The sequence below is a fragment of the Alligator mississippiensis genome, chromosome 1 (assembly GCF_030867095.1).
Source record: "Alligator mississippiensis isolate rAllMis1 chromosome 1, rAllMis1, whole genome shotgun sequence".
Classification (NCBI taxonomy): Eukaryota; Metazoa; Chordata; order Crocodylia; family Alligatoridae; genus Alligator; species Alligator mississippiensis.
In genome coordinates this window covers 416,583,264-416,606,955 of record NC_081824.1, presented here as the reverse complement: position 1 = coordinate 416,606,955, position 23,692 = coordinate 416,583,264, and the positions used below count along the sequence as shown (strand labels likewise).

Sequence of the window (23,692 nt, the reverse complement as noted above, 5' to 3'; positions counted from 1 at the left end):
CCCTATGCCCCACTTGGGCAACTGAATAGACTCGGACCCCCTTGGCACTGTGGGTTGACTTACGCTGGGCTGGGCAACTCTGCCTGCTGCTCCCCACCCCAGTCATATTTGGGGCATTCAGCGCCTTTTACAGTGCCTGCCCCAATCCGCAGCCCGTGCTGCGCCAGCACATGCAACACTGTCGCAGCTGTTCCACTCCACTCTGCTCCAGCCTGACCCAGCCCGTTGGTTTGGGGATGGGTGTGCATCTGGGGTCACCCTGGCTTGTGGGAGGGAACCCAGGTGTCCAGGGGCCCTGGCCACGTGGGCGAGAGGGAACCCAGGCATCCAGGGCCCTGGCCAGAAGACATAATTATCGGAAAACATTATTGCTACAATGGCCAAAAAAGCCAATAGCTGATAATGTTATTTCCCTTTTTAATGGTGCCAATCCAAAATACACCTCTAGGTAACCTAGTTGCTCCATGAAAAGTGTTATGAGATCTTAAGTAATAACAATGCCTCCATTTTACACACCATTTATAAGATGGTCCCTCCAACTGCACAGTACTTGGTAGCATCTTCGTGCTGAGGCTTTTGTTCAAAACTAACAGAGTTAATCTCTTAAAACCCAAACACCTTTTGCTGTAGAACCTGTGATTTTTCTTCTGGTTTCTCTCAAGTGGGCCAATTTAATTTGCATTTGTACATTTTGACAGTAAAGGCTCAGGGGAAATGCCCATAAATTGTATAAGCTTTATGCTTTCTGGGTGTTCATTGAATTAGTATAAATGATAAATCTCTACAACCACTGGTGCCTGCACTTGTGTGTTTCATCTTTTTAATCTTGTTAGTGTCAACCAACAGCAGCACTGCTGGCAAGAAAACTACTTACCAGTTCCATCTCAGCATGAGTGTTGAGAGTGGAGCCTGCTCTTTGCTCCACAGACCACTAACTGCAGTCTGCTCTTTAGATTACAGGGATGACTTGTGCTTCCTGTGTCCACAACATTGAATCCAAACTAACTAAAACTAATGGCATTTTATATGCATCAGTGGCACTTGCAACTTGCAAAGCTCATGTCCAGTTTGATCCTGAAATTATCGGACCTCGAGATATTATAAAAATTATACAGGTAAGTTTTAACTTTTTTTTTTTTAAACTTTTTTTAACTTTTCAATGAAAGGATAAGATGATGTTAAAGCAAATTAAAATGATTGTTTTCTAAAAGGCTTCCTTACTTTGCAGCTAATGTGCAACTTACCAGTACAGGTCAAAATTAATGTTGTGTTGTAGCTGTGATGGTCCAGATAATATGTAAGAAGTAGGATTTATTTGGTGATATCAGGTGACCTCAGGCAACCTGAGGGAAGGGTGTTTTGTGTCTGAAAACTTGCCTAATGTCTCTCTCTACTATACAGTTAGTCCAATAAAAGATTTGACCAAATAAATCCTGTTTCTTGCAAAATCAATAATGTATGGTCAGTAAAAGTTTCAAACTTCAAAGGGCTGTGTGTCCTCTAGGGATATTAACTGTTCAGTGTTTCTATAAAGTACCAGTATGTGGTAAAAGTGCGATATATCGTAGAATCATAGACAGTTAACGTTCATAGATTCATAGATGTTAGGACCGGAAGGGACCTCAATAGGTCATCAAGTCTGACCCCTTGCATAGGCAGGAAAGAGTGCTGGGTTCAGAAGACCCCAGCCAGATGCCTATCTAACCTCCTCTTGAAGACCCCCAGGATAGGGGAGAGCACCACCTCCCTTGGGAGCCCATTCCAGATTTTGGCCACTCTAACTGTGAAGAAGTTCTTCCTAATGTCCAGTCTAAATCTGCTCTCTGCTAGCTTATGGCCATTATTTCTTGTAACCCCCAGGGGCGCCTTGGTGAGTAGAGCCTCACCAATTCCCTTCTGCCACTCCCATGTTGAATTTATAGGCAGCCACAAGGTCGCCTCTCAACCTTCTCTTGCGGAGGCTGAAGAGGTCCACGTGCCCCAGTCTCTCCTCGTAGGGCTTGGCCTGCAAGCCCTTAACCATACGAGTGGCCCTTCTCTGGACCCTCTCCAGGTTATCCACATCCCTCTTGAAGTGTGGCGCCCAAAACTGGACGCAGTATTCCAACTGCGGTCTGACCAGCGCCTGATAGAGGGGAAGTATCACCTCCTTGGTTCTGTTTGTCATGCATCTGCTGATGCATGATAAAGTGCAGTTAGCTTTTGCTGATGACTTTGTCACACTGATGACTCATGTTCATCTTGGAGTCCACTAGGTTGGAAGGGACCTCAGGAGGTCATCTTGTTCAACCCTCTGCTCAAAGCAGGACCATCCTCAACTAGATCATCTCAGCCAGGGCTTTGTCAAGCCAGGCCTTAAAAACCTCCAAGGATGGAGATTCTACCACCTCTCTAAGTAACTTGATCCAGTGCTTCACCACTCTCCTAGTGAGAGAGTTTTTCCTAATATCCAACCTAAACCTCCCTTGCTGCAACTTGAGACCATTGCTTCTTTTTTTGTCATCTGCCACCACTGAGAACAGTCTAGCTCCATCCTCTTTGGAACCCCCTTCAGGTAGGTAAAGGCTGCTATAAGCTCCCTTCTCTGTCTTCTCCAAACTAAATAAACCCAGTTCCCTCAGTGTCTCCTTATAAGTCATATGCCCCAGCCCCCTTAGCATTTTCGTTGGTCTCCGCTATACTCTCTCCAACTTGTCCGCTTCTTTTCTGTAGCGGGGGACCCAAAACTGGACACTGTACTACAGATGTGGCTTCACTAGTGTAGAATAAGGTGAAATAATTACCTCCTTCAATCTGCTGGCAACACTCCTAATCCAGCCCAGTATGCCGTTAACCTTCTTGGCAGCAAAGGCACACTGCTGACTTGTATCCGTTTTATTGTCCACTGTAACCCCCAGGTCCTTGTCTGAAGAGCTGCTGCTTAGCCAGTCAGTCCCCAGGCAGTACACTTGCCCTTGTTGAACCTCATGAGATTTCTTTTGGCCCAAACCTCCAATTTGTCTAGGTCACCCCAAATCCTATCACTACCTTCGAGTGCATCTACTACACCCTCCAGCTTGGTGTCGTATATCCTTACATTGCTGCTTCATGTATATAGCCAGTTAAGCCTTTGCACTGCAGTTGTTCAATAAAACTTGGTTGGCTCTGAAAAAAAATGGATTCTCCTGCCACCTAGAGACTCTTGAAAGAAGCTTTGAAATGAGAGGGAGAGAAACACAGGGAAAACACCATTTCAGAATGTCTTCCACTTACTGCTGTGGCTGTTCAAGCCAGATTTTTTTTTTTTTAAAGAAAAGCAGTTTGTCATACTGTTTCAAAAGAAAATAAAGCTAGCTGGGTAGTAACCACTGTGTTGATGCCCTTAGTGCTAATGTTGCTTTTATTTTTTAATCCTAGCAGGGAGGCGAGGTAACTTTTCCATGTGAACAGTGTGGCAGAAGGTAGTAATCCAGAAGAACAAAAGCCATGCTAAACACTATCACTTGCATTTCAGGCTTCTGAGTGTTCTTTCAGAGTTGCTCTGAGTGGCAGAATTGGTAGAGTTTCAGTAACTTGCTCTGTTAATGGCAAGGGGCAGTGACTCTAACCACTGTCCAGTTACTAAGAGTAAATGTGCTGTGCTTGCACTGTTTATATTACAGTAGCACTCTGAAGTTCCAAGCAGAATTGCACAGATTTAATATCTTTTGTTGCTTTCCCTCCGTGCTGCTGTCCATTGTTTTATGTTCTCAAGCTGTTTCTTGTTGCTTTCCATTGTGGCTTGATAGATATCTGCAGTGCTGTAGTGACATGGAGAAGTTTATTCAGCTTGACAAAGCCACTATACACCTTCTAAACCTCTGTATGACCTTTTAAGGGTTCTGATTTTCTTCATTAAGTTTATTAACGAGGTATATTACTATGAGGACTGGAAATCCAGCTGCCATTGAGAAACACTCACCACCATCAAACTCAGGATGTCTTCCTTGTTATGACTGTGCATGTGCTTAAGCATAGGAGTTGTTTATGATCAACATTTGACTTCTCCAAAATGTTGTTGGAAGTCCTATAAGTCTGGCAGAACCATAAATTAACAAAATAATCTGGGACAAGTCTCCTGTTCTTACATTTCTCTTGGCTTCAGTTGCATTCACTTTTAGATAAAATTTTCATCCATTATATGTTGTATATCTCAATTAATCAAATACTTTTTGTTTGTTTCATTTTTAATTAAAAGAACCTCGGCTTTCAGGCTTCCTTGGCCAAGAGGGATCCAAATTATCATAACTTGGATCATAAAAAGGAAATAAGACAGTAAGTATGGCTGTATTGGAGAGGGCCTGTACATGTCCAACAGTACGCTGCTTCCATGATTCAGTTTTTGGCATACTTTTATGCAGCTTATATTGAATTTATACCTCTGCTGATTCTGTTTTAATATACACTTAGTTTAGGGATTTGAATTGCTTCAAGATTTGAACTGAATAAATTTATGGATGGGGTAGTGGAATTGGACAGGGAGTCCTGGTTTAACTCAGTGAGTGTAATGTGGCATGTGTTTCTGGTCCCCAGGCTGGGGAGATAAGGTAGCACTTCTGGTATGGAAGGTATTTGGTGACTCCATGCCTGAGGGCTTTTGCTCGTCATCAGGTGGGGAATTCCACCCTTTTGTCCCAAATGCTACTTGCTTCTGTTTTGTTTTGTTTTGTTTTATTTTTTTCACCGCCTTAGAATACAGGCAGTCCTTGGACTTACAACACATTTGATTCCTGAAAACAGCGTCTTAAGTTGAAATGTTGTAACTCAGAACCAATTTTCCCATAGGAAACAATGTTATAAATGGAGGAATGGTTCCTGAACCAAGGCCTGATACCCTGTTTTCCCCCAAAATAATCCAGAATTTTGTACTCAGTCAATTATAGATGAGTAATATAGCTACGTTAATGTATTTGTATTGTAAATAGCAATCAGATTGATTTGGAAGGACTTCTTTGAAGTGACTTTGCTGGACTTTTTGAAGGGCTCTTGTTTGGACTTTTTGAAGGGTTTTTGGCTGGAGTCTTCTCAGGAGTCTTGGCTGCAGGTTTTTCTGGAGTCTCATCTGCTTTCTTAAAGAAAATACCCAAGGATGTTCTCCAGGGAGATGGGTGAAGCAGCAAACTTGTTTGCTGGCGTGGCTTGGCATTGGATCAAGCGTTGTAACGTTGAAACTGACGTCATAAAGTTGAAACAAGGTGTCGATTTATAAATGTTGTAAGTGCAAAACATTGTAACTCGAAATGTAAGCCAAGGACTGCCTGTACATTGATTCATTGGCCACGGCTAAGGTGGGGACAAAGGCTGATTGAAATATATTTATGTTCCTTTCAGTACTTAAACCAATTCAGACATTCCTGCCTAGAGTTCTGCTGTTCTCATAGTCATGCTAATGGCCACATTTGGGGTCAGGAAGTAATTTTTTCCCCAGCAGTTTGATATAGACTGTGTATGTGGAGGGTGAAGTGAAGGAGTTGCTTTCCTCTGTAGGCGCGGTTCTTTTCTTATGATCTTCTTTGCACATGCTAATGAACTACTCCCTCATCGTTTCAGCATTAGGCATTGCTAGTGCCCTTGTCTCCACTGCTTTTCCCTGTAACACGTTTATGGGTGTTTTTGGTGTTTCATGTGTTGTGCCTTGTTGTTGTGTGTAAGTTTTGGGGATGCCTTGGGTTAAAAATGGCCTGTAAATGCAGGGGAATGGACCCAATAGTCCAGGAGGCCCCTTCCAGTCCTATGTTCCTACTCATAAGCAGTAGGATGCAGACCTGGGTCTTGGCCAGTTTCTGCTCAGGGATGAGTGCCCTCACTACAATGAGAGCTGTGTGATTGCAGTGTATGGCCTCCAGATTCCCAGAGCAAGCTAACACCATGGATTTCACATCTTCTGCATTTCAGATGGAGAAAGTCTTTCTTGTGGAGCCTAATATTTGGCATTCCTGGTTTAATTTTAATGATTTATATGTTAATACCAGCTGGCCAAGGATCTGGGGTCCTGGAACAGAATCTCATTCCTGGATTGTCTCTCTTAAATCTTCTCTTCTTTGTCTTGTGCACTTTTGTTCAAGTAGGTACACATTTTTTGAATATGTTCTCTTTAATTTTCCTTGATGTAATCTCATTTAATAAAAAGTTGGGAGACAGTAAAGCCTGGCTGGACTGAATCCATCCCACTGTACGTATATCTGATAAAATGGTACTAATAAGCAAGCCTTGATTATTGATTAATCAATCAAACAAACTCTCCCCACAGGATTTGGTCTAAACCAGTGATGCTCCAGCCTTTGGTTCTGCAAGCCAGATGAGTCGTATAGGGCTGATCCATGGGCTGGATCAGACTTTGTGTGCAGTATTGGGCCTGCATGTACAGATTGGGCCCCATGTGGCCTTGGCTGGCCCTGCACACCAGGATAAGTCTCCAAGGCCCTGTGCCACCACTTCAACTTAGTCCCATGTCTCAGCCCCTCACACTGTCTCTGTCTGGCCCCATGTACTGAGATCAGGTCCTGGGGTCCCACATCACCTCTACCTGGCCTTGCAAGCCAGGACTGGGCCTTGGAGGCCTTTGCTGCCTCAACTCAGTCCCACATGCTGGCATCCCACCCTCCACACCCAATATCATTGGCAGGGCTACAGCCCATGTGGCTCCCCAAGGGCTGGATGATATGGCGTTGGAGGTAGATCTGGTGGGCTGGGCTGCGGCACCCTTGGTCTAAACAGATGTCAGATGGCAAGAGAGGATAAAAAAGTAACTGTGAGGGATGAACATCATGTTAGAAGACACATGAGGATCTGATTTTTGAATTCAGACTTAGTCACTGCCTTGCTGAGTGGTCATGTAGAAGTCCCATCACCTTTCATAATTTGGTTTCCACTTCACTGTAGTAAAGAGAAAGTAATAATCCTTATCTCAAAGGAATGTTTTGATAATTAAATACTTGAAGTGAGAGGTTAAAGGTGGGGTATGGGTGCAACATGGAGTAATGAGAGGGTGAAGGAAACCAGAGTAAGATAGTGGGACAGAGAAGGGAGATGGAGGAAAGATGCAACTGGTAGAAGAGGTGAGTGTTGTGGGGAAGCAAGTTGGCTCAACGGTGGAGTTGTTACTTTCTCTTATCATATTCTTACTCAGTTTTTAATAACTTTAATAAAAAGTTAGGAGACAGTAAAACCTTATTAGACTGAATCCATCTCACTGCGTATATCTGATAACATGTATATCTGATAAAATAGCACTGTTAAACTGGCATTAATCAAGCAATCTATCAGGCTTATGTGAGTGCATTTTTTTTGTTATGCTGTGCGATGCTATGTTATGCCATATATGCTATGCTAATCAGTTTTAGTGAGGTTTTTAAAAACATTCCTCTTAGTCCTTCCACAGCATAGCTACCATTATGTATTTAGAGCATTTTCCACTTAATTTGATTTAATAAAGTCTCCCATACACTGTAAATCAAATCGCCCCACAATTTGTAGTTTGTACTGTGGTAGCACATAAGGTCTCCAGTCATAGAATAGATACCATCTACTATGCTGACAAATACAAAACAAAATGACGTCATGCTACTTCATGGATAAATACTAGTACGTCAACATTTCAAGCCCTAATTGAGAAGATTTACTTTAATTAAAAAAAAAAAAATGTCCAGTGCGGTCCTTTAGTTATCTATGCCACATTCCAGGGGGGAAAAATTCATGTTCCATTTCATAGCAGGAGCCCAAGCTCTTCTCAAAGAGTTTACTATGTAAGTATAAAACAGCTCCATGGGAGACGCACCACTGTTAAAACACAGAAGAATCAGGCTTATTATCTTTTTCTGTTTGCAGACTGTACTAAATATGTCCTACTTCTTACTACTGATTAACTTGTATTTGTACATCCTCTTGTCAACAGTTTCTTGGTGGATGGTATTTCTATGTGCAAGCCTACAAATCACTGAAGCACAGAACAGCTAATATGGATGTACTCATAGTGCTGGCCACAACAATTGCTTATATATACTCTTGTGTGATCTTAATAGTAGCTATGGTTGAAAAGGCAGAGCAAAGCCCCATCACGTTCTTTGACACACCACCCATGCTATTTGTCTTCATTGCTCTTGGGAGATGGCTGGAACACATAGCAAAGGTAACTGGCTTCCTTGTTAAACACTTGAGTGCATTTAACAGTGAAACTGATATGACATTCCTGTGACCAGAAGCTGCCTGAGATGTATTTTGTTCAAGCTATGTCAGGAATGCATTGTAGAAGATACCACAAATGTTTAAAGAATCATGGGTGGTTAAGTTAAATGTACAAATGTCCAGTTAACATCTTAAGCATTTATCTCTGTCTCACAGAGTAAAACATCGGAAGCACTTGCTAAACTAATATCTCTTCAAGCTACAGAAGCTACTGTGGTGACTCTTGGACCTGACCACTCTGTTATCAGGTATATGCTATTCACAAAAAGCCCTTCAGCTTGCTGGGATATACTGAGTAGACCTGATGCCTTTAATGGTAGAAGCATCTTTAGTTCTATGAACTGGCTCTGGATTAAATGATTGAACTCTTCTATTTGTGTGTGTGCGTTTTACAGGGAGGAGCAGGTGCCTGTTGAGTTGGTTCAGCGGGGTGACATTGTAAAGGTTGTTCCTGGTGGAAAGTTCCCAGTTGATGGAAAAGTTATTGAAGGCACCTCTATGGCAGATGAATCTCTTATTACTGGTAATTCCCTTCATGTATGACAGAGCTAGCTGCTGGCTGGTATACTTCATAAACAATTTAAGCTTTCTTCTTCAATTTTTTCCTGACTGGAGAGGGGGCCTGAACCAAAACCAAGTCTAGCTTTTAGGAGACCTCTGATCCAGGAGCAGACTTTGTGACTGATCTTTACATCTCCACCAGGTTGAGTCAAAACCCTGTGTCTGAATACCCCTGAGCTTTGAGAAAGCTCAGATTGTATGCCTCTGGATTATTTGCCTCTATGTCAGGGATGGGCAAAGTCTGGCTAGTGGGCTGGATTGGCCCCATGGCGGACTCCATTTCCCAGCAGCCCCTATCCGTCTCGCTGTGGTCAGTTTCCATGGAGATCCTAGGAGTGGTGGCACCGTTACATTGCATTGTGGGGCCGCATTTTCCATGGATACTGTCCCCAGGCAGGGGCATGCAGGCAGCAGATCGTGGCATTGCTCTGGCTCCAGACCATGCTGTCACCACTGCAAGATCCTAGCCCTGGCCCTGGAGCAGCTCCCCACCCAGCCATGTGCCCTGCTAGTGCTCCTGGGGCTGGTCTCCACCTGTGGAAACCCTGGCCCCCTGCTGTCATAGTGCCACTGCTCCTGGGGTCTCCATGGAAACTGGCTGCAGTGACATGGGCAGGGATGCTGGGAAATGGAGTACTGGCCACTAGCTGGACCTGCTTTTTTGCCTACCTGTACACTAGATCAAACTTGTCCGTCAGCTACTTTTGTAAATCCTCTAGCTTTGCTAAAACTTCAGGTTTGGTGAGGTCTAGATACCATCATCTTGGCTCTAGAGGGTGATGGGGGGACATGGGGGAAGTTTTCTGTGGAACATGTTTTGCAAAAATAGTGCAGTTTTAGAACTACTTCACTGGTGAATAGGACAATTTCATAAGTCTGTCAGGAGGCACGTGGTGTGGGAATTGTTAAGGACAATCTCAGGCAGTTAGTAAAGGACCAGGGCAGAAGGGAGAGTCTTGGTTCTTGATGCTGGCTAGTTCCACTGGAATTGCTTCCACTTTGGGGAAATTTTCTAAAGGAAAGCTGTGATTTTTATTTACTTTCAGTCTGGATCCTGTTATAAGTGCGCTAAAAGAAATAAAACCTGGAAGTTTATTGGCTTGTCTGTTTTTTATTTGATTTGGGGGGGGTGCAGTTTTCCATGTTGAGTGAACAGAACACCATTTTGCATGGGCAGATATTTTAAAAAATGAAAATTGTGGTACGCTGCAGTAAATTGAGAGCCAGTGTGAGCATGGAAGCTTTCCAAATTTTTGCAGTTTCTCTAGTTTCTGTTGTAAGACAAAATTAACCAGCTTGCTCTTAAATACAGAAATGATGGCATTTTGAGGTTCTTTGTCTTCCTAGCAGCTTTAAGGGAAGCAGTTTGTTCTTGGCTCTTCTGAGGTTTTGTGCTGGAAAGTAGATAAGGAGTCAAGGAGCCCTTCCTGTTCCCCGTGTGCCGTGCACAAGGGCCAGGGGAGCTTGCAGTTTTGGTGCTTGGAGGGGAGTGGCTAATGGGAATTTTCCTTTAACTTATGGAGCAGGGGCCTGCAGCGCTGGAGCAGGAATATCTGAATTCCCTCCCCACTAATCTGTTGAGGATCAGAATAGTCCTGCTGCATAGTGGTGTCCAGTGTAGTCATGGACTTGTTACAGCATAATCACACATAATATCAGCTAGTATGAACATACTAGCTTGACGGAACAAGGAGCAATGGTCTCAAGTTTTGCGTCAAGGGAAGTTTAGGTTGGATATTGAAAGGAATTTTCTCACCAGGAGGATAGTAAGATACTGGAAGAGGTTACCCAGAGAAGTGGTGGAAGCTCCATCCTTGGAGGTTTTTAACGCTTGGCTAGACAAAACCTTGGCTGGGGTGATTTAGTTGGGGATGGCCCTGAGTTGAACAGAGGGTTGGACTAGATGACTTCCTGAGGTCCCTTCCAAGCCTAATTTTCTGTGCTTCTAACATAAAGTGAGCCTCGCCGTGCTGAATAGGAATGTGTGGAGTGAGTGATTCATTAGTTGAGGCACATAATTAAAAAGAACATTTAGGAAAGAACACTTTATGTGCCCCAGTGGCAGTTATCACTCTGTTTTTGCTGCCCTTTTTGGCATTTGCACACTCAATGATCCTGTTCCACCTGCAGTGGGGAGACACAAATATCTATATGGTAACTGAAGATGCCCAGTAGGCTGCACCCTGGCCAGGCAGCTACACAGCTCTGCACATACATGTCGGGGCGTAAGTCCCCAAGCTGTAGCCAGGCAGAAACCTTGAGATCTGGGAGGAAGAGGCGTATATGGTGCAAACTTGAGCCTGGTCTTTAATAATCGTTAGATAAAATGCATGGAAAGGAATGGGAAAGTGTCTACCCTGTTGGTAGCAAGGAGCCCCAGACCCTCTCCCCTTCAGGGGAGCAGCCCCTTTCCCCTTCAGGGAAGCACTAGGGCATGCAACCTCTAGCTTGTTTTCTTACTCCTTGTCCCAATGTGTCTCTGTTGGCTTCCTAAAGGGCTAGATTCAAAGGAGGGCTGGAAAGAGGTCAGGATAATGGTTAGAGTACTGTAGTGAGAAGTTGGAAAACTATAGGTTGAAACACTACGGGAAGGTTGAAGGGCCTAGAATCTGGGTCTCCTGCTTCTTGGGTGAGTGCACTAACCACAAGACTGTTGGGGTGAAAAGGTGGGAGGGTCCTCCTTTTCTTTCGCCGTACAATTTTGGGACTTAAGCTCACTGAGGGATGTGGGTATGTGACTCTGTGTAGCCTATTGAACATGCTAGGTAGTTGTGTGGAAGCTTGTGGATCTACGCTGTGCACAGAGTACGATCATAAACTGTGTAGGTACCAAAAAGGGAAGTTGTGCAGCTGGGTAAGTACCACTTGGGTGTATTAAGTGAAATAGGATTCTGCCTAAAAGCTCTCCTTTGTCTCTAGGCAAACAGTTCACGTTAAACATCTGCTGATTCTGATCTCTGGCAGGTTGAGAACAGAGACTTTTCAGGTATACAGAGATTTATTCCAGGCTCTAAAACAAAATGATAGGTTGCAGTTTATGGATTCTACCAAAGTCTGCTGGAATCAAAGGGATGGACCTCCAAACAGCTTTGTATCAGGCCTTCAGAGAGGAGAGAATGAGACTCTTGAACCTGGAACAAGGTGGAAGAAAGAGACACGGGGCAGTTGTCTGGGTGGCTGCTGTAAAATAGAACATGCAGAACATTTCCCTGAAATGTAATGCAACTTACAGAAGGTTTCTATTGGAAACAGCATTTAATTTTTCATTTTTTTTATTTTCAAATTGTAATTCAAAATGTTGACTAGTTAGCCAGCATGTAGTCTGCTAGCTCTTCTTACACAGCTGTTCCCACACATGGTTTATTTAGATAGTTTCTTCACCCCGTTGTTTATATTTCTTTTCACCTTAGGGGAGGCCATGCCCGTCACTAAAAAACCTGGCAGCACAGTGATTGCAGGATCTATAAATGCACATGGCTCTGTTCTTGTTAAGGCAACTCATGTTGGCCCTGACACTACCCTGGCACAAATTGTAAAATTGGTGGAAGAAGCTCAGATGTCCAAGGTAAAAATTAAAATCTTACATTTTTGACTGAGGAGAAATCAAGGTTTCACTTTTGTGACATTGTATGTTATTGATTCTACAATAGGCTTAAGAAGAAAAATGAAAAGGGTTAAATGATAAGGTTTTTCTTTACATCCTGCCTGTGCTTACCTTTCGTACCTCATTCCTAAAACAATTTTAAATCTCTTTTGTTATAGGCACCAATTCAGCAACTGGCTGATAAGTTTAGTGGCTATTTTGTTCCATTTATCATCATTATTTCAACAGTAACATTGATTGTGTGGATTGCAATAGGCTTTAACAATTTCGATGTTGTTCAGAAATTCTTCCCAGTAAGTAGCTTTATTAGTACCAATATATGTTTTTTACTTATGTAATTAATGTGTCTTATGTGCTTTCCCAGACAGCCTGGTACTGAGGGTTGTAAGCACCCTTGTCCCGGAAACATAAGGGTTCTCAACCATGTAGATAATTTCCGCGGGCCCAAATTGCCATGCTAGCTCTGCAAGGGGTTCTAACAAAACTGAAATCAGTGGCTTTTCACTGAGAATGAATATGGTCCAGTGACTGGATTTCAGGGAGCAGAGGAAGTACTGACCAAAAGCACATGTGCATATCCCTGTTTCTGTTGCCAAGTGTTTGTTTGGCTTTAGAAAGATGACTAGCAGCTTAATCATGTTTGGAAAGTGTAAAGTGTCAAGTGTATCTGCCAGGCTCCTAGCTTGTGGGAAACTGTGCATCCCAAAGACAGCATACTCACTCAGAAGTGGGGAGGGCAAAACATGGAAGGTAATGCGAACGTGTGGGAGCTAGTCTGCAAGGCAGTGGTTTTCCATTTACATTACTTATTCATTTTGAAGGTGGATTTGTGGTTCAGAAGTAAGTCAGAGAAGTGTGAAAGTGATGGATTTGCTATTATGGGGACTTGTCATCTGTGCCTTTCTGTCCTTTATTAGCTTTTTCAGCAGACACTTTTTTTTTTACTTTTTGCAGCATCGGAGCAAAAACATCTCTAAAGCTGAAATAATCATCAGGTTTGCATTCCAAACTTCTATCACTGTGTTGTGCATTGCGTGCCCCTGTTCCTTGGGCCTGGCCACTCCAACAGCAGTCATGGTGGGCACAGGAGTGGCTGCTCAAAATGGTATTCTTATCAAAGGTGGAAAACCTCTGGAGATGGCCCACAAGGTTAATATCTCCTTCCTGAAACATTGCTTTTATTTCTGTCTTCAAGTTGGCTGTGCATGGCTTTCATATTATATGTATTAATCAAGCACAATACATTTCTTTCAGATAAAGACTGTGATGTTTGATAAAACGGGGACCATCACCCATGGAGTTCCTAAAGTCATGAGAGTGCTTCTGCTAGGGGACACGGCTACCCTGTCTCTCAAGGTGGTTCTTGCAGTTGTGGGCACTGCAGAGGCCAACAGTGAGCATCCCTTGGGAATGGCTATTACTAAATACTGCAAAGAGGTACTGCTTAAAAAAAGTTGTTGTAGGTACTACTCAAGGGTGTACTGCACTGAATTAGTTAGTGCAGTCCAATAGGCCCACTTTTACAAGACCTGCCTAATTGCCCAACCTGATCTAGGTTAATTACTAGATTCCAGAGAAGTGGTTCCAATTGCGACTCTACACAACATGTCACAGAATTAACGTTTGTCACTTAGATCAAGCAAAGTGCTGCTTTCATTGCTGGCATTCAGACCCACTCCACAATCAGGATTGAGAAGTGAGAATCCAAAGTCTGAATTTTTAGACTTTTTAATCTAAATCTTTTAGGAGAGGCTCTCTTGTGGCTTTCAGAACACCATCAGGCTGGAAGCTTGATAAACCTTGCTCTTCTAAGTGAACAGGCTTCCAGCCTAATGATGTTTTTCACTTTTCAATCCTGGCTGTGGAGTGGTTGTGTGTGCCAGTAATAAAAACAGCTCTTTGTTTGATCCAAGTGACAAACAGTAGCTCTGTGACATCTTGTGTAGAGTCTCAGTTGGAACCACTTCTCTGGAATCTTGTAATTAACCTAGAACAGTGGTTCTCAACCATCTTAAACTTGAGGGATGCCTTGAAAATTGCTAGCTTTTAATTTTCACTTGTTTTGTTGGCTATGGAAAATACTAGAGTAATTTTTCTGTTGCAAAAAACTTGTGAATCATGTTTGCACATCTATTAATGCTAACATTACGTGGCACCCTTGAAACAGGATGCTGCAGTAACCAGGTTGAGAATCACTGACCTAGAGATTAACATGCTGTGTTCTTGTTGTAATGCAAGTTAAGAGATGCTTGATTATTCTTACTCACTTTCATATTTTAAACTGTTCATGGGTCAAATTCATCCACTTTCCCCTTTTGCTTTGTCAGAGCCTGATTTTGGTGAGCTGTGGGGAAGAATGAAACACTTATTTGTTTTGGCTGGGCTTTTGATAACATTTACAGTAGTGAGTATTTGAGTTGGTAGACTGTGTGAGGTTCATGATTGATAATATTGTGAGATTGCATAGTCCAGCATACAGGACATTGAGCTGGAATTCTGGGTTCTGATTCAAACTATGCCACTGACCTAAGATGTGACACTGGTAAAGTCATGCCACAACCCTGTCCCTTTGACCTTTGTCTGTCTTTCCTACCTCGTTCATAAGCCCTTCAGGAGACAGACTGCCTCTGTATGGTGCAGTGGGATTTACAGTCTCAGCTGGTACCTCAAGGAACTGTAATAATAATTCAGGTGTCTTGACAATCAGCCCCTAACATGATTTTCTAAATAGATGTTTCCCTAAGGTAAAGCAGAAAATGGAACTTGCTTACATATATATAGAATAAAGTAACCGTGAAGAAGCCTGCATAGTGTCTTCCCACACACTGTCTAACTGTAGCCAGCTTGATTAATCAGTCATTTATCACTAAATTTAGACAGAAAGTTTTAAAGAAGCGTAAATATTAAAATGTGAGCTCTCGGGTTTGAGAAATTAATTAATAGCCTGTGAAATTAGTAATCTGTATGCAGATCCACAGAGGTCATTGATGGCATGTGTTCCTCAAATGCTTCAGGAAGGATGAATCATAGAATCATAGGTTGGAAGGGACCTCTGGAGTCGTCTACTTCAACCCCCTGAAAGTGCAATCGGAAATAAAAAAGAGGAAGGCGGTTGTAAATAACAGCTGATTTTTATGCTTACATAAATGTGACTGGGTTTCTGGCCAACATTGGTTGAAATGATTATAAAATGATAAATTGGCAACAAAATGAGTATTCAACACATCTATTAGAAATCTTTAGAGGTAAAATTTAGAAAATTAAAATGTGTATTTAGAAAGGAAGGATTTCTGTCTGGGTAATGATTCTGTCTGCCTGCCTTATTTTAAACTCACTTTCCTCTGATGGTTGGTGGTGGTCAAATCATCTACTTCTTGTGCCCAAGCTGTTTCAGCAAGATCACATGCCTCAATCTTCACCTGACCACAGCTTGTATGAAATGCTGATTCTTTATCTTTTTACAGGTATTACTGGTACATCCACTTGCTTTTAAGCTATCACAAGACTACTCGATAAGCCAAGGGTAGCTCTGACTTCAACATAACTCCTCAGAGATTAATTTTGTTCATTAGTCTTATAATTTTCCTGTTTTCCCCTCCTTTATATCTCTTTAAATTTAGAGTTCTAAAAAATGTTCTCGGTAACCCCATTCTTAAACGTTGTGCCTGTGCATCCACTTCTCTCTCACTTAATGGCAGTGGTTACTGTCAGAAGATTTTTTGTTTAAAATAATCTTGAAAACCATCAATTTTTAGCTCATTCCTAGTCCCATGGTCAAACCAAGCCACTCCAAGAACTCTGTGTGTGTGTGTGTGTGTGTGTGTTTATGGTAGTAATATGAAACCTGAAGTAATATGAAAGTCCAGCAGCATCTATGGCCAGCTATCTTTATCCTCTGAAGAACTGTCTATTTCCATTATCAGAGAGCAGATGCCAGAATAGGTGGACCTGGGATCTGACCTAGTACAGCAATCTCTGTTTCTCATAGTCTAATCGTAAAATTAATAATAAGGTTCCTGACAGATATTAAAACAATGGCACAATTGAGATTTGAGGAATTTTATGCCCCATCCCAAACATCACACATCCTGCCCTACCAAATATGCATGATTGTCAGTGCTGGCCATGGACAGCCTTCTAGACCTGAAGCTGTCTGAGGCAGGGCTTGACAATAAGCTCTGAAGGGCCTGGTGGTGGTGAGTCTTCTGGGATTCACCTTAAAGACCCTGTCCTGTAGCTCCTACAGGGCAAAGCAGCCAAATGTTGGGTTCTGACAAATTCGCGTCCTGATGCTGACAGTCAGCAATTGTCAGCATCAGAACCAGGGCAGCTAGGTTTTAGACTGGAGGCCGCCCAGGTCCCAATACTGACAATCAGCTGATTGTTGGCATTGGGATGATAAGGCATGCCACACATTCAATTTATGGCACCATGCAAACCAGCCATAAACATGTTCCACATTTTATGTGGCATCTCTGTGTCTGGTTTGTCATTTCATGGCACCACTAATTCAATGAACATGTGGCATGGTGCTATTTATGGCCTAAATGACATACAAATCATGCTATAAAAATAATGTGCTTGAGCCTAAGTAGTTTCTGATCTCCAGCTCTTGTTCTGACATTGTTCCATGTACATGTAAGTAAATCTCAGAACATTTCTGCTTGTTTCTTCCTCTGTAAAAAGGGGAGAAGACCCACTTTTTTGTAGTGTTGTGGGTACAAATAGTCAACATGTGTAGCACTTTGAAGATTTAAATTGTTATATGTTGTAATTGTTATGTTTACAGGAACTTGGTACAGAGAGCCTGGGGTATTGCATGGATTTTCAGGCAGTACCAGGCTGTGGAATCAGCTGTAAAGTCAGTGGTGTTGAATCTGTCTTAGGCCAGAAGGAGCACAGTCTAAATGAGCGGAATGCTAACCTGAATGGGGACAGCACTGTTTCCCTGAAACACAGTTCATTGATCATGACATCTGAACCTGATGGTAGGTCTGTCCTGTTGGCTCATAGTCGATCACAAGTACAAGTGGGCTAAATCAAAGATACAGGGAACTGCAAAATAGCCATTGTATCTGGAAACTTAGCAGAGAACTTGGACACCACAGTGATGGGGGCTGTAGAAGCACCTACAACAAATGGATAATGAGATGTTCCTTACTCAGCCACATATTTAATTTAGCAGAGCAAGCCTCCGTGGAAAAGAATGAAGGGGAAAGAGAAAGCAAAACTGGCCAATTAGCATTGTAGTTCCTTTGGGAACTGGAAACACTTTGCCCAATCATCTTGCTTTGTCATCCTTATCGTGCTAGTTTCTTAGTTGTATATCAACTTGGATGCTTTGGATGAAGTTTTATGTTGTTGTCTATTCAAATATCCTCTGCAGGTGCTTATTAAAAATATGTATTTAATGGTTGAACAAATATATTGGGAATTAATATATTAGAGCTCCTATAGATGTGCAGGGAGCCAGCTCCGACGCACAGGAAATACATCATGTCGGAGAAGACTTGATTAATTGAGTCTGCTGGAGCACAGAAATTACCACGCTCCATCAGATTCTAGCATCATGTGTATCAGCATCCCTGTGCTAACGCATGGTAGCAGGGCACTTTGAACTAAAGCTCATTTGATAAGCTTTGGTTCAAAGTGCCCCACCACCATTTTTCAGCGTGGGGATGCTGATACACATGACAATCAGGTGCTTTTAATTATCACAGCTCACGCTTTCCTGTGCCTCCTGGAGCATGTGTAAAAATGCCCTTAGAGATGCAAAATTTACTTAAGTGGCTTAAATTTGGATGTTGACAAATCTGTGTGATTTCAATGTGGGATGATACACAACATTCAAAGATACTCTGGGTTTTTTTCAGGCCATGGGAGTTACCTTGTTCCGTTTTATAAAGGCTTTCAACATTTTCCACTAACATGTCACCTTCTCTCCAATGCGCAGTCTTCACTTCCAAGATTGCCTGTGCTAGGACTTTGTAGAGAAACCACTGGAATCATTGAATTAATTTAATCTTTGCATTCTGATCATTACCCTATCATAAAAGGGATTGACATAGCATTTCCCTACCTATCACGTAGGATTCTTGAGCAGTTCAAACTTAAATTACACTTTATTAATTGCTGCTGTCTGGTGTTTGTTGGAACATTATTACTGTATATGTGGGAGGAAAAATATGGTTTTACACTAAAGGAATAAAATATACACCCCTTAAAAATATTAGAAATTACAGAAAAATTTAAGATGACATTTTATGAAGCACATGTATGCAGTGGGTGGTCACTACTAAATGTGAAACTTGTAAGGTGCATTGTTGTCCATGTGCATGCATGAGATCATAGGACTGCTTATCTATCTAATGCGATGAGTCAGTCTCCAAGATACCACCTTGCCCCACCTTGTATATGACTTTCATGAATAAGTACTTGCAGAATTGCAGTCTAAGGTCAAAAAGTGCTTTCTATTGTATACAGGTTATGTTGTAGGAGGCCTAATAGAATGAGTGTGTGACACATTTTAGTTTTTGTTGCTAAATAAATAAAACCAAGGCAAGTCTCAGTCCACTAGAAGAGCTTCAGGAGATGACTGTTGCCTAACAGTCCGGCTTTAGCATCCCAAACAACTTCACATCTGTTTTTAACTAATACAGGTTTATGATCATTTCCACCCTAATCTGGCTTTGCCTCCTGTCACAAACCTGTCTGGGGGGGTCCCCTGAGACCTGAATTTCTCCCCACTGTAATGCCTCTTGCCCCAAGGAACAGACTGAGGCTGTCCTGAAATGGGTCTCTTTCCCAGCACCTCAGTTCTTCTGTCCTTGAAACAGACTCTGCAGCTAAAGTGAGGGAACTCTGTCAGCCCCAAGTGTCCCCCACTTTTGGATTATGGAAGAAATTATAGGTCCCTCTCTCCATGGAGAGAGTCACCTAGAATATCACTTGCTCAGAAATTGCTCTTTCTACTGGCAATCAGTAAGGAGTCAAACAGCAAAAGGATTTATTTAGATAGGATGAAAGAATTATGCAAACAAAATGGACCATAGATTAGGAGACAGGACAGTAAAACAAGTACTGGTTCTTTAGTCATCTGGCTACCCCTAGTCTTCCATGGGAGTCCTTGCAGAGTTCTAGAGATCAGCCTTCCTTCCAGCTTTCCTGTTCTGGGACCTGGGGCCAGTGAACCTGCAAAGCTTGAGATTCAAAGACAAACATTCTAGCCTAGCTAGGCTCTAAAGAGCCTGCAAGCCAGCCCCACAGTTAGCATTATTCTACTTTTTATGAGTCATCAGAATCTTTCAGAAAGTTATAATAGCCTTCACGGGCTATTATTCCCAGATGCCTTTGCTGCTATAGAGTCAGTTGTCCCCATCATAGGTGGATAGTGTGCAGGAATGTCCATCCAACCTGTGGCCCCTTCTCTGTGCTAGTGTAAGTAACAATTGTCCCGGCCCTAGAGCACAATGGCAAGGGATAATTAGCAGTTCTGCCCATTCCCTGTGTTCCCTGGCTAGACCATATCCAAAATCATAAAGATATAAATAGCTAGCATAACATAATCCATACAGTGATGAGTATAAATAGATACAGCACAACATGGGCTTCCCAATGAGACCACACATGCCATATATATCAGCACAATAAAATACAAGAAAACAATACTCCAAACCCAAAACATAACAGGATTGGCTCCTCTTCAACAGTTTCTCCTCAGGCTGTTGTGGATGCTAATGAAGTTCCTTATCATTCTTACTTTTGTTCACTAAGGTGCAGCAGCCCCTCACACCTACTTAGTGGTGATTGGAAATCGTGAATGGATGAGACGTAACGGTTTGCATATTTCAAATGATGTTAATGATGCAATGACTGGCCATGAAATGAAAGGACAGACAGCTGTACTGGTAGCTATAGACGGTAAATAATTATTCTTTGAAATGACTTAGTGGGAATGCAAATACCATTTCATGGTGCCTTGATACTGACCTTGCAAATACCCTGTTTAGAAAGTCACCTTTCCTCCCAGGGTAATAAATATTTGATGTACAACTCAAAGGGACAAAATACAAATTACCTTTTTTAGATAAGTTATTTGTGAATGTGAACTAAAAAGAAAAAAACCTGTCACTGTACAAGTCAGAGGAGTGGAATGGGAATGAAATCATCTTAGCTTCTGTAGGCCACTTTGCTTCCTATGTCTATCTTCAAGTTTTTAACTGTTGGTGTTTCTTTGAAGGTGCATTGTGTGGGATGATTGCAATAGCAGATACCGTCAAACAGGAGGCAGCACTGGCTGTGCACACCCTAAAAACCATGGGAATTGATGTGGTTCTTATAACAGGGGACAACAGAAAAACTGCGAAAGCCATTGCTACACAGGTAGTCTGGTCTCTATTAAAATATATTATAGGTTGTAACACCGCTTAGCCTGATGACCTGGAAAGCTGATTATTTTAGCTTTTGCCTAGATGTTCATGATGCTTTGAGCAAAGGAAGGACAAGCTCTGTCCCGATGAGTTTCCACATTGTGTAGGATTATGTAGATTAGTTTATGTAAAACTGGATTAATAAAGCTGGCTAAAATGCCACTGAAGAGGTAAGTGAGCACTCAGTGTACACTCTGTTCCTTGTGGTAGTTCATCCATCCCTGTACTTTTTTTTTTTACTTAGGTATGTGCCCCGAAGAGCGTGGTAATTTTGGAAAACAATTCCATTAACCCTTAGAGCATTGACATTTTACCTTCTGCCAAAGAAGTCCTACCACAGCATATCCAGAGCAATGCCTGAATCAGTGAATCATGATTTACTGGTGTCTGCATTTTCTGCAAGCATCCTCTCTGCATTGAAAATGGGGCATAGCTCCAGTTAGTCCATTGTGCAGTACATTAGCAACTTGAATGGAACATGAAAAGGTTCATAAAATGTTACCAGCAGTGTTGATGACCTTAATGCTCTTCTTTCTATTCCCCAACAACTTTTAACCAGCACAATTATCCCCTTTTAAAGCTTTTTCTTCCATGATAAAGGAACACCAACCAGCTTGTGCCTTATTTTCTCTTTTTTCCCCTTCCATGTAGGTTGGCATAAAAAAAGTGTTTGCTGAGGTTCTTCCTTCTCACAAAGTCGCAAAGGTCCAGGAACTCCAGAATGAAGGGAAGAAGGTAGCCATGGTTGGAGATGGAGTCAATGATTCCCCTGCACTGGCCCAGGCTGACATCGGTGTTGCTATTGGAACAGGCACTGACGTTGCCATTGAAGCAGCAGATGTTGTTCTTATTCGAGTGAGCTGAGTTGTTCAATGCATTTTTTTTCTATTTGGGTTGGTTTGGGCTACTGAGAAGTGTATAATTGCAAGGGTCTGAAGAATTTTGTCTCACTGTTCTTGTGTCTTTCAGAATGATTTACTGGACGTGGTGGCCAGCATTCATCTATCAAAGAGAACTGTACGAAGAATACGAATAAATCTGGTCCTTGCCTTAATTTATAATCTGCTTGGGATACCCATAGCAGCAGGTACTTGACTGCTAAAGCTCAGCTTGTAAGGGAAAGAGCTGTTCTGTACTGTATCTCTCTCCCAGTTTTGCTCAAGAAGCAAAATGAGGAAGGATATGGAGCTCCCTAAGAGTCTGTTAGTAACAATTTGACAAAGAAAAACAATCCCCATTAGCTTCTGTGAGCATTTAAAATCATTGCCCTTTCCCAATTTTTTAAACTTGTGAGAATCATGAATAATTCTATAAGATGTTTACATCAAAGCCCATTCACTTTTACTTGGGGAGACAGCAATGTAGTTGGATTTGTCTTCCTGTTTTCAAAACCATTCTAATCACAGAACACAGAGATAGGGCAAGTTTATTACCATTTTTTTTTTTTTTTTTACCTGATCTATCCATATTCTGAAGTAATACTGTTTTTTTACTGTAGGCTTCTATGTACTTTGTACACACTAGTTTTAATTGTATCAAGTGACAGGGCTACATTCTTACTGGCTTAATAGTAGCCTGCAGAGCTTTTAACATGAACTATTACAGTAGTATGGAAATAAGCTGCCATGTAGCTTTAACTTCAGTACAGCCATACACCGTGATCACTACAGACTAGGAGAGGGCTTGCTATCTAGTGGATGATGTAGGGGCCAGGGACTCCTGAGCCTTGCTCTCAGTTCTGATTCTAGTGTACTGTGGGGCCTTGGAAAGTCGCAAGCACCACGTACTGCATGACAGTAATCACAATCTGGCCCCCTGACAACTTAGCAATAAGGGGCCCTTTGGGAATCGGAGCTGGGGGGCAAAAAAGGCACCAGTCACAGGGCTCAAGTGCCTATATACTAATGCTAGGAGCATGGGGAACAAGCAGGATGAACTAGCACTCCTGCTTGCAGAAAACACCTACGACTTAGTAGGGCTAACTGAAACCTGGTGGGATTCTTCCCACGACTGGGTGGTACATATTGAGGGTTATAGGCTGTACAGAAAGGACAGGGTGGGGAAGAAAGGGGGAGGGGTTGCGCTCTATGTCAATGAGCAATATACATCAACCCTCATCAAGACGGAATCGAAGGAGGAGAAAGTAGAAGGATTGTGGGTTAAGTTACATGGGGGGCAAGGAGAAAGGGATTTGCTGGTAAGGGTCTGCTACAGACCCCCACACCAAGGGGAAGAACTAGATTCGGGGCTCCTGAGGCAACTCTCAGAGACCATAAAAACTAAGGAGGTGGTAGTCATGGGGGACCTAAACTACCCAGACACCTGCTGGGAGTCACAGACAGCAAAGTCCCACCGTTCACGCACGTTCCTATCCTGCGTACAGGACCTCCACCTGATGCAGGAGGTACACGGTCCCACTAGGGGGAATGCCTTACTGTACCTGGTATTGGCAACGGGGGATGATATGGTAGGGGACCTACAGATTGGTAGTTGCCTGGGGGACAGTGATCACCAAATAATAGAATTCATCATAAGACATTGAGTGGGTAAGGTAACCAGTAAGGTAAAAGTGCTAGACTTTAGGAAAGCTGATCTCAATGAACTCAGGCGATTAGTCAAGGACGCACTGCAGAGTAGGAGTTTTGAAGAGATGGGAGCCCAGGAAGGGTGGCTGTGCCTCAAGGAAATGATCCTTTGGGCACAGAGAGAGACGATCCCGATGCGAGAAAAAAGAGGGAAAGGGGCCAGGAGGCTTCCTTGGCTGACCAGAGAAATCCAGGGCAGCCTGTGGACTAAAAGGGGAGCATATAAAAAGTGGAAACGGGGAGAGATTACCAAAGACGAATATACCTCCTCTGCTCACACGTGTAGGGAGGCAGTTAGACAGGCCAAAGCT

General features: G+C 42.6%; 1 protein-coding gene across 3 annotated transcripts in view; it reads left to right on the top strand.

The window, feature by feature from the left end:
- The window catches only part of ATP7B (ATPase copper transporting beta), a 69,975-nt gene that overhangs the window by 35,116 nt on the left and 11,167 nt on the right, over window positions 1-23,692 (top strand). For all 3 annotated transcript variants that reach the window (XM_019491399.2, XM_006259881.4, XM_059732726.1), the window contains exons 5-19: window positions 954-1,115; window positions 4,217-4,293; window positions 5,914-6,082; window positions 7,913-8,146; window positions 8,359-8,450; window positions 8,598-8,725; window positions 12,174-12,328; window positions 12,526-12,660; window positions 13,322-13,516; window positions 13,622-13,804; window positions 17,157-17,355; window positions 20,141-20,287; window positions 20,607-20,749; window positions 21,448-21,651; window positions 21,766-21,883. In XM_019491399.2, the coding sequence (XP_019346944.1) occupies window positions 954-1,115; window positions 4,217-4,293; window positions 5,914-6,082; window positions 7,913-8,146; window positions 8,359-8,450; window positions 8,598-8,725; window positions 12,174-12,328; window positions 12,526-12,660; window positions 13,322-13,516; window positions 13,622-13,804; window positions 17,157-17,355; window positions 20,141-20,287; window positions 20,607-20,749; window positions 21,448-21,651; window positions 21,766-21,883 (2,341 nt within the window). The remainder of the gene's footprint in view (window positions 1-953; window positions 1,116-4,216; window positions 4,294-5,913; window positions 6,083-7,912; window positions 8,147-8,358; window positions 8,451-8,597; window positions 8,726-12,173; window positions 12,329-12,525; window positions 12,661-13,321; window positions 13,517-13,621; window positions 13,805-17,156; window positions 17,356-20,140; window positions 20,288-20,606; window positions 20,750-21,447; window positions 21,652-21,765; window positions 21,884-23,692) is intronic.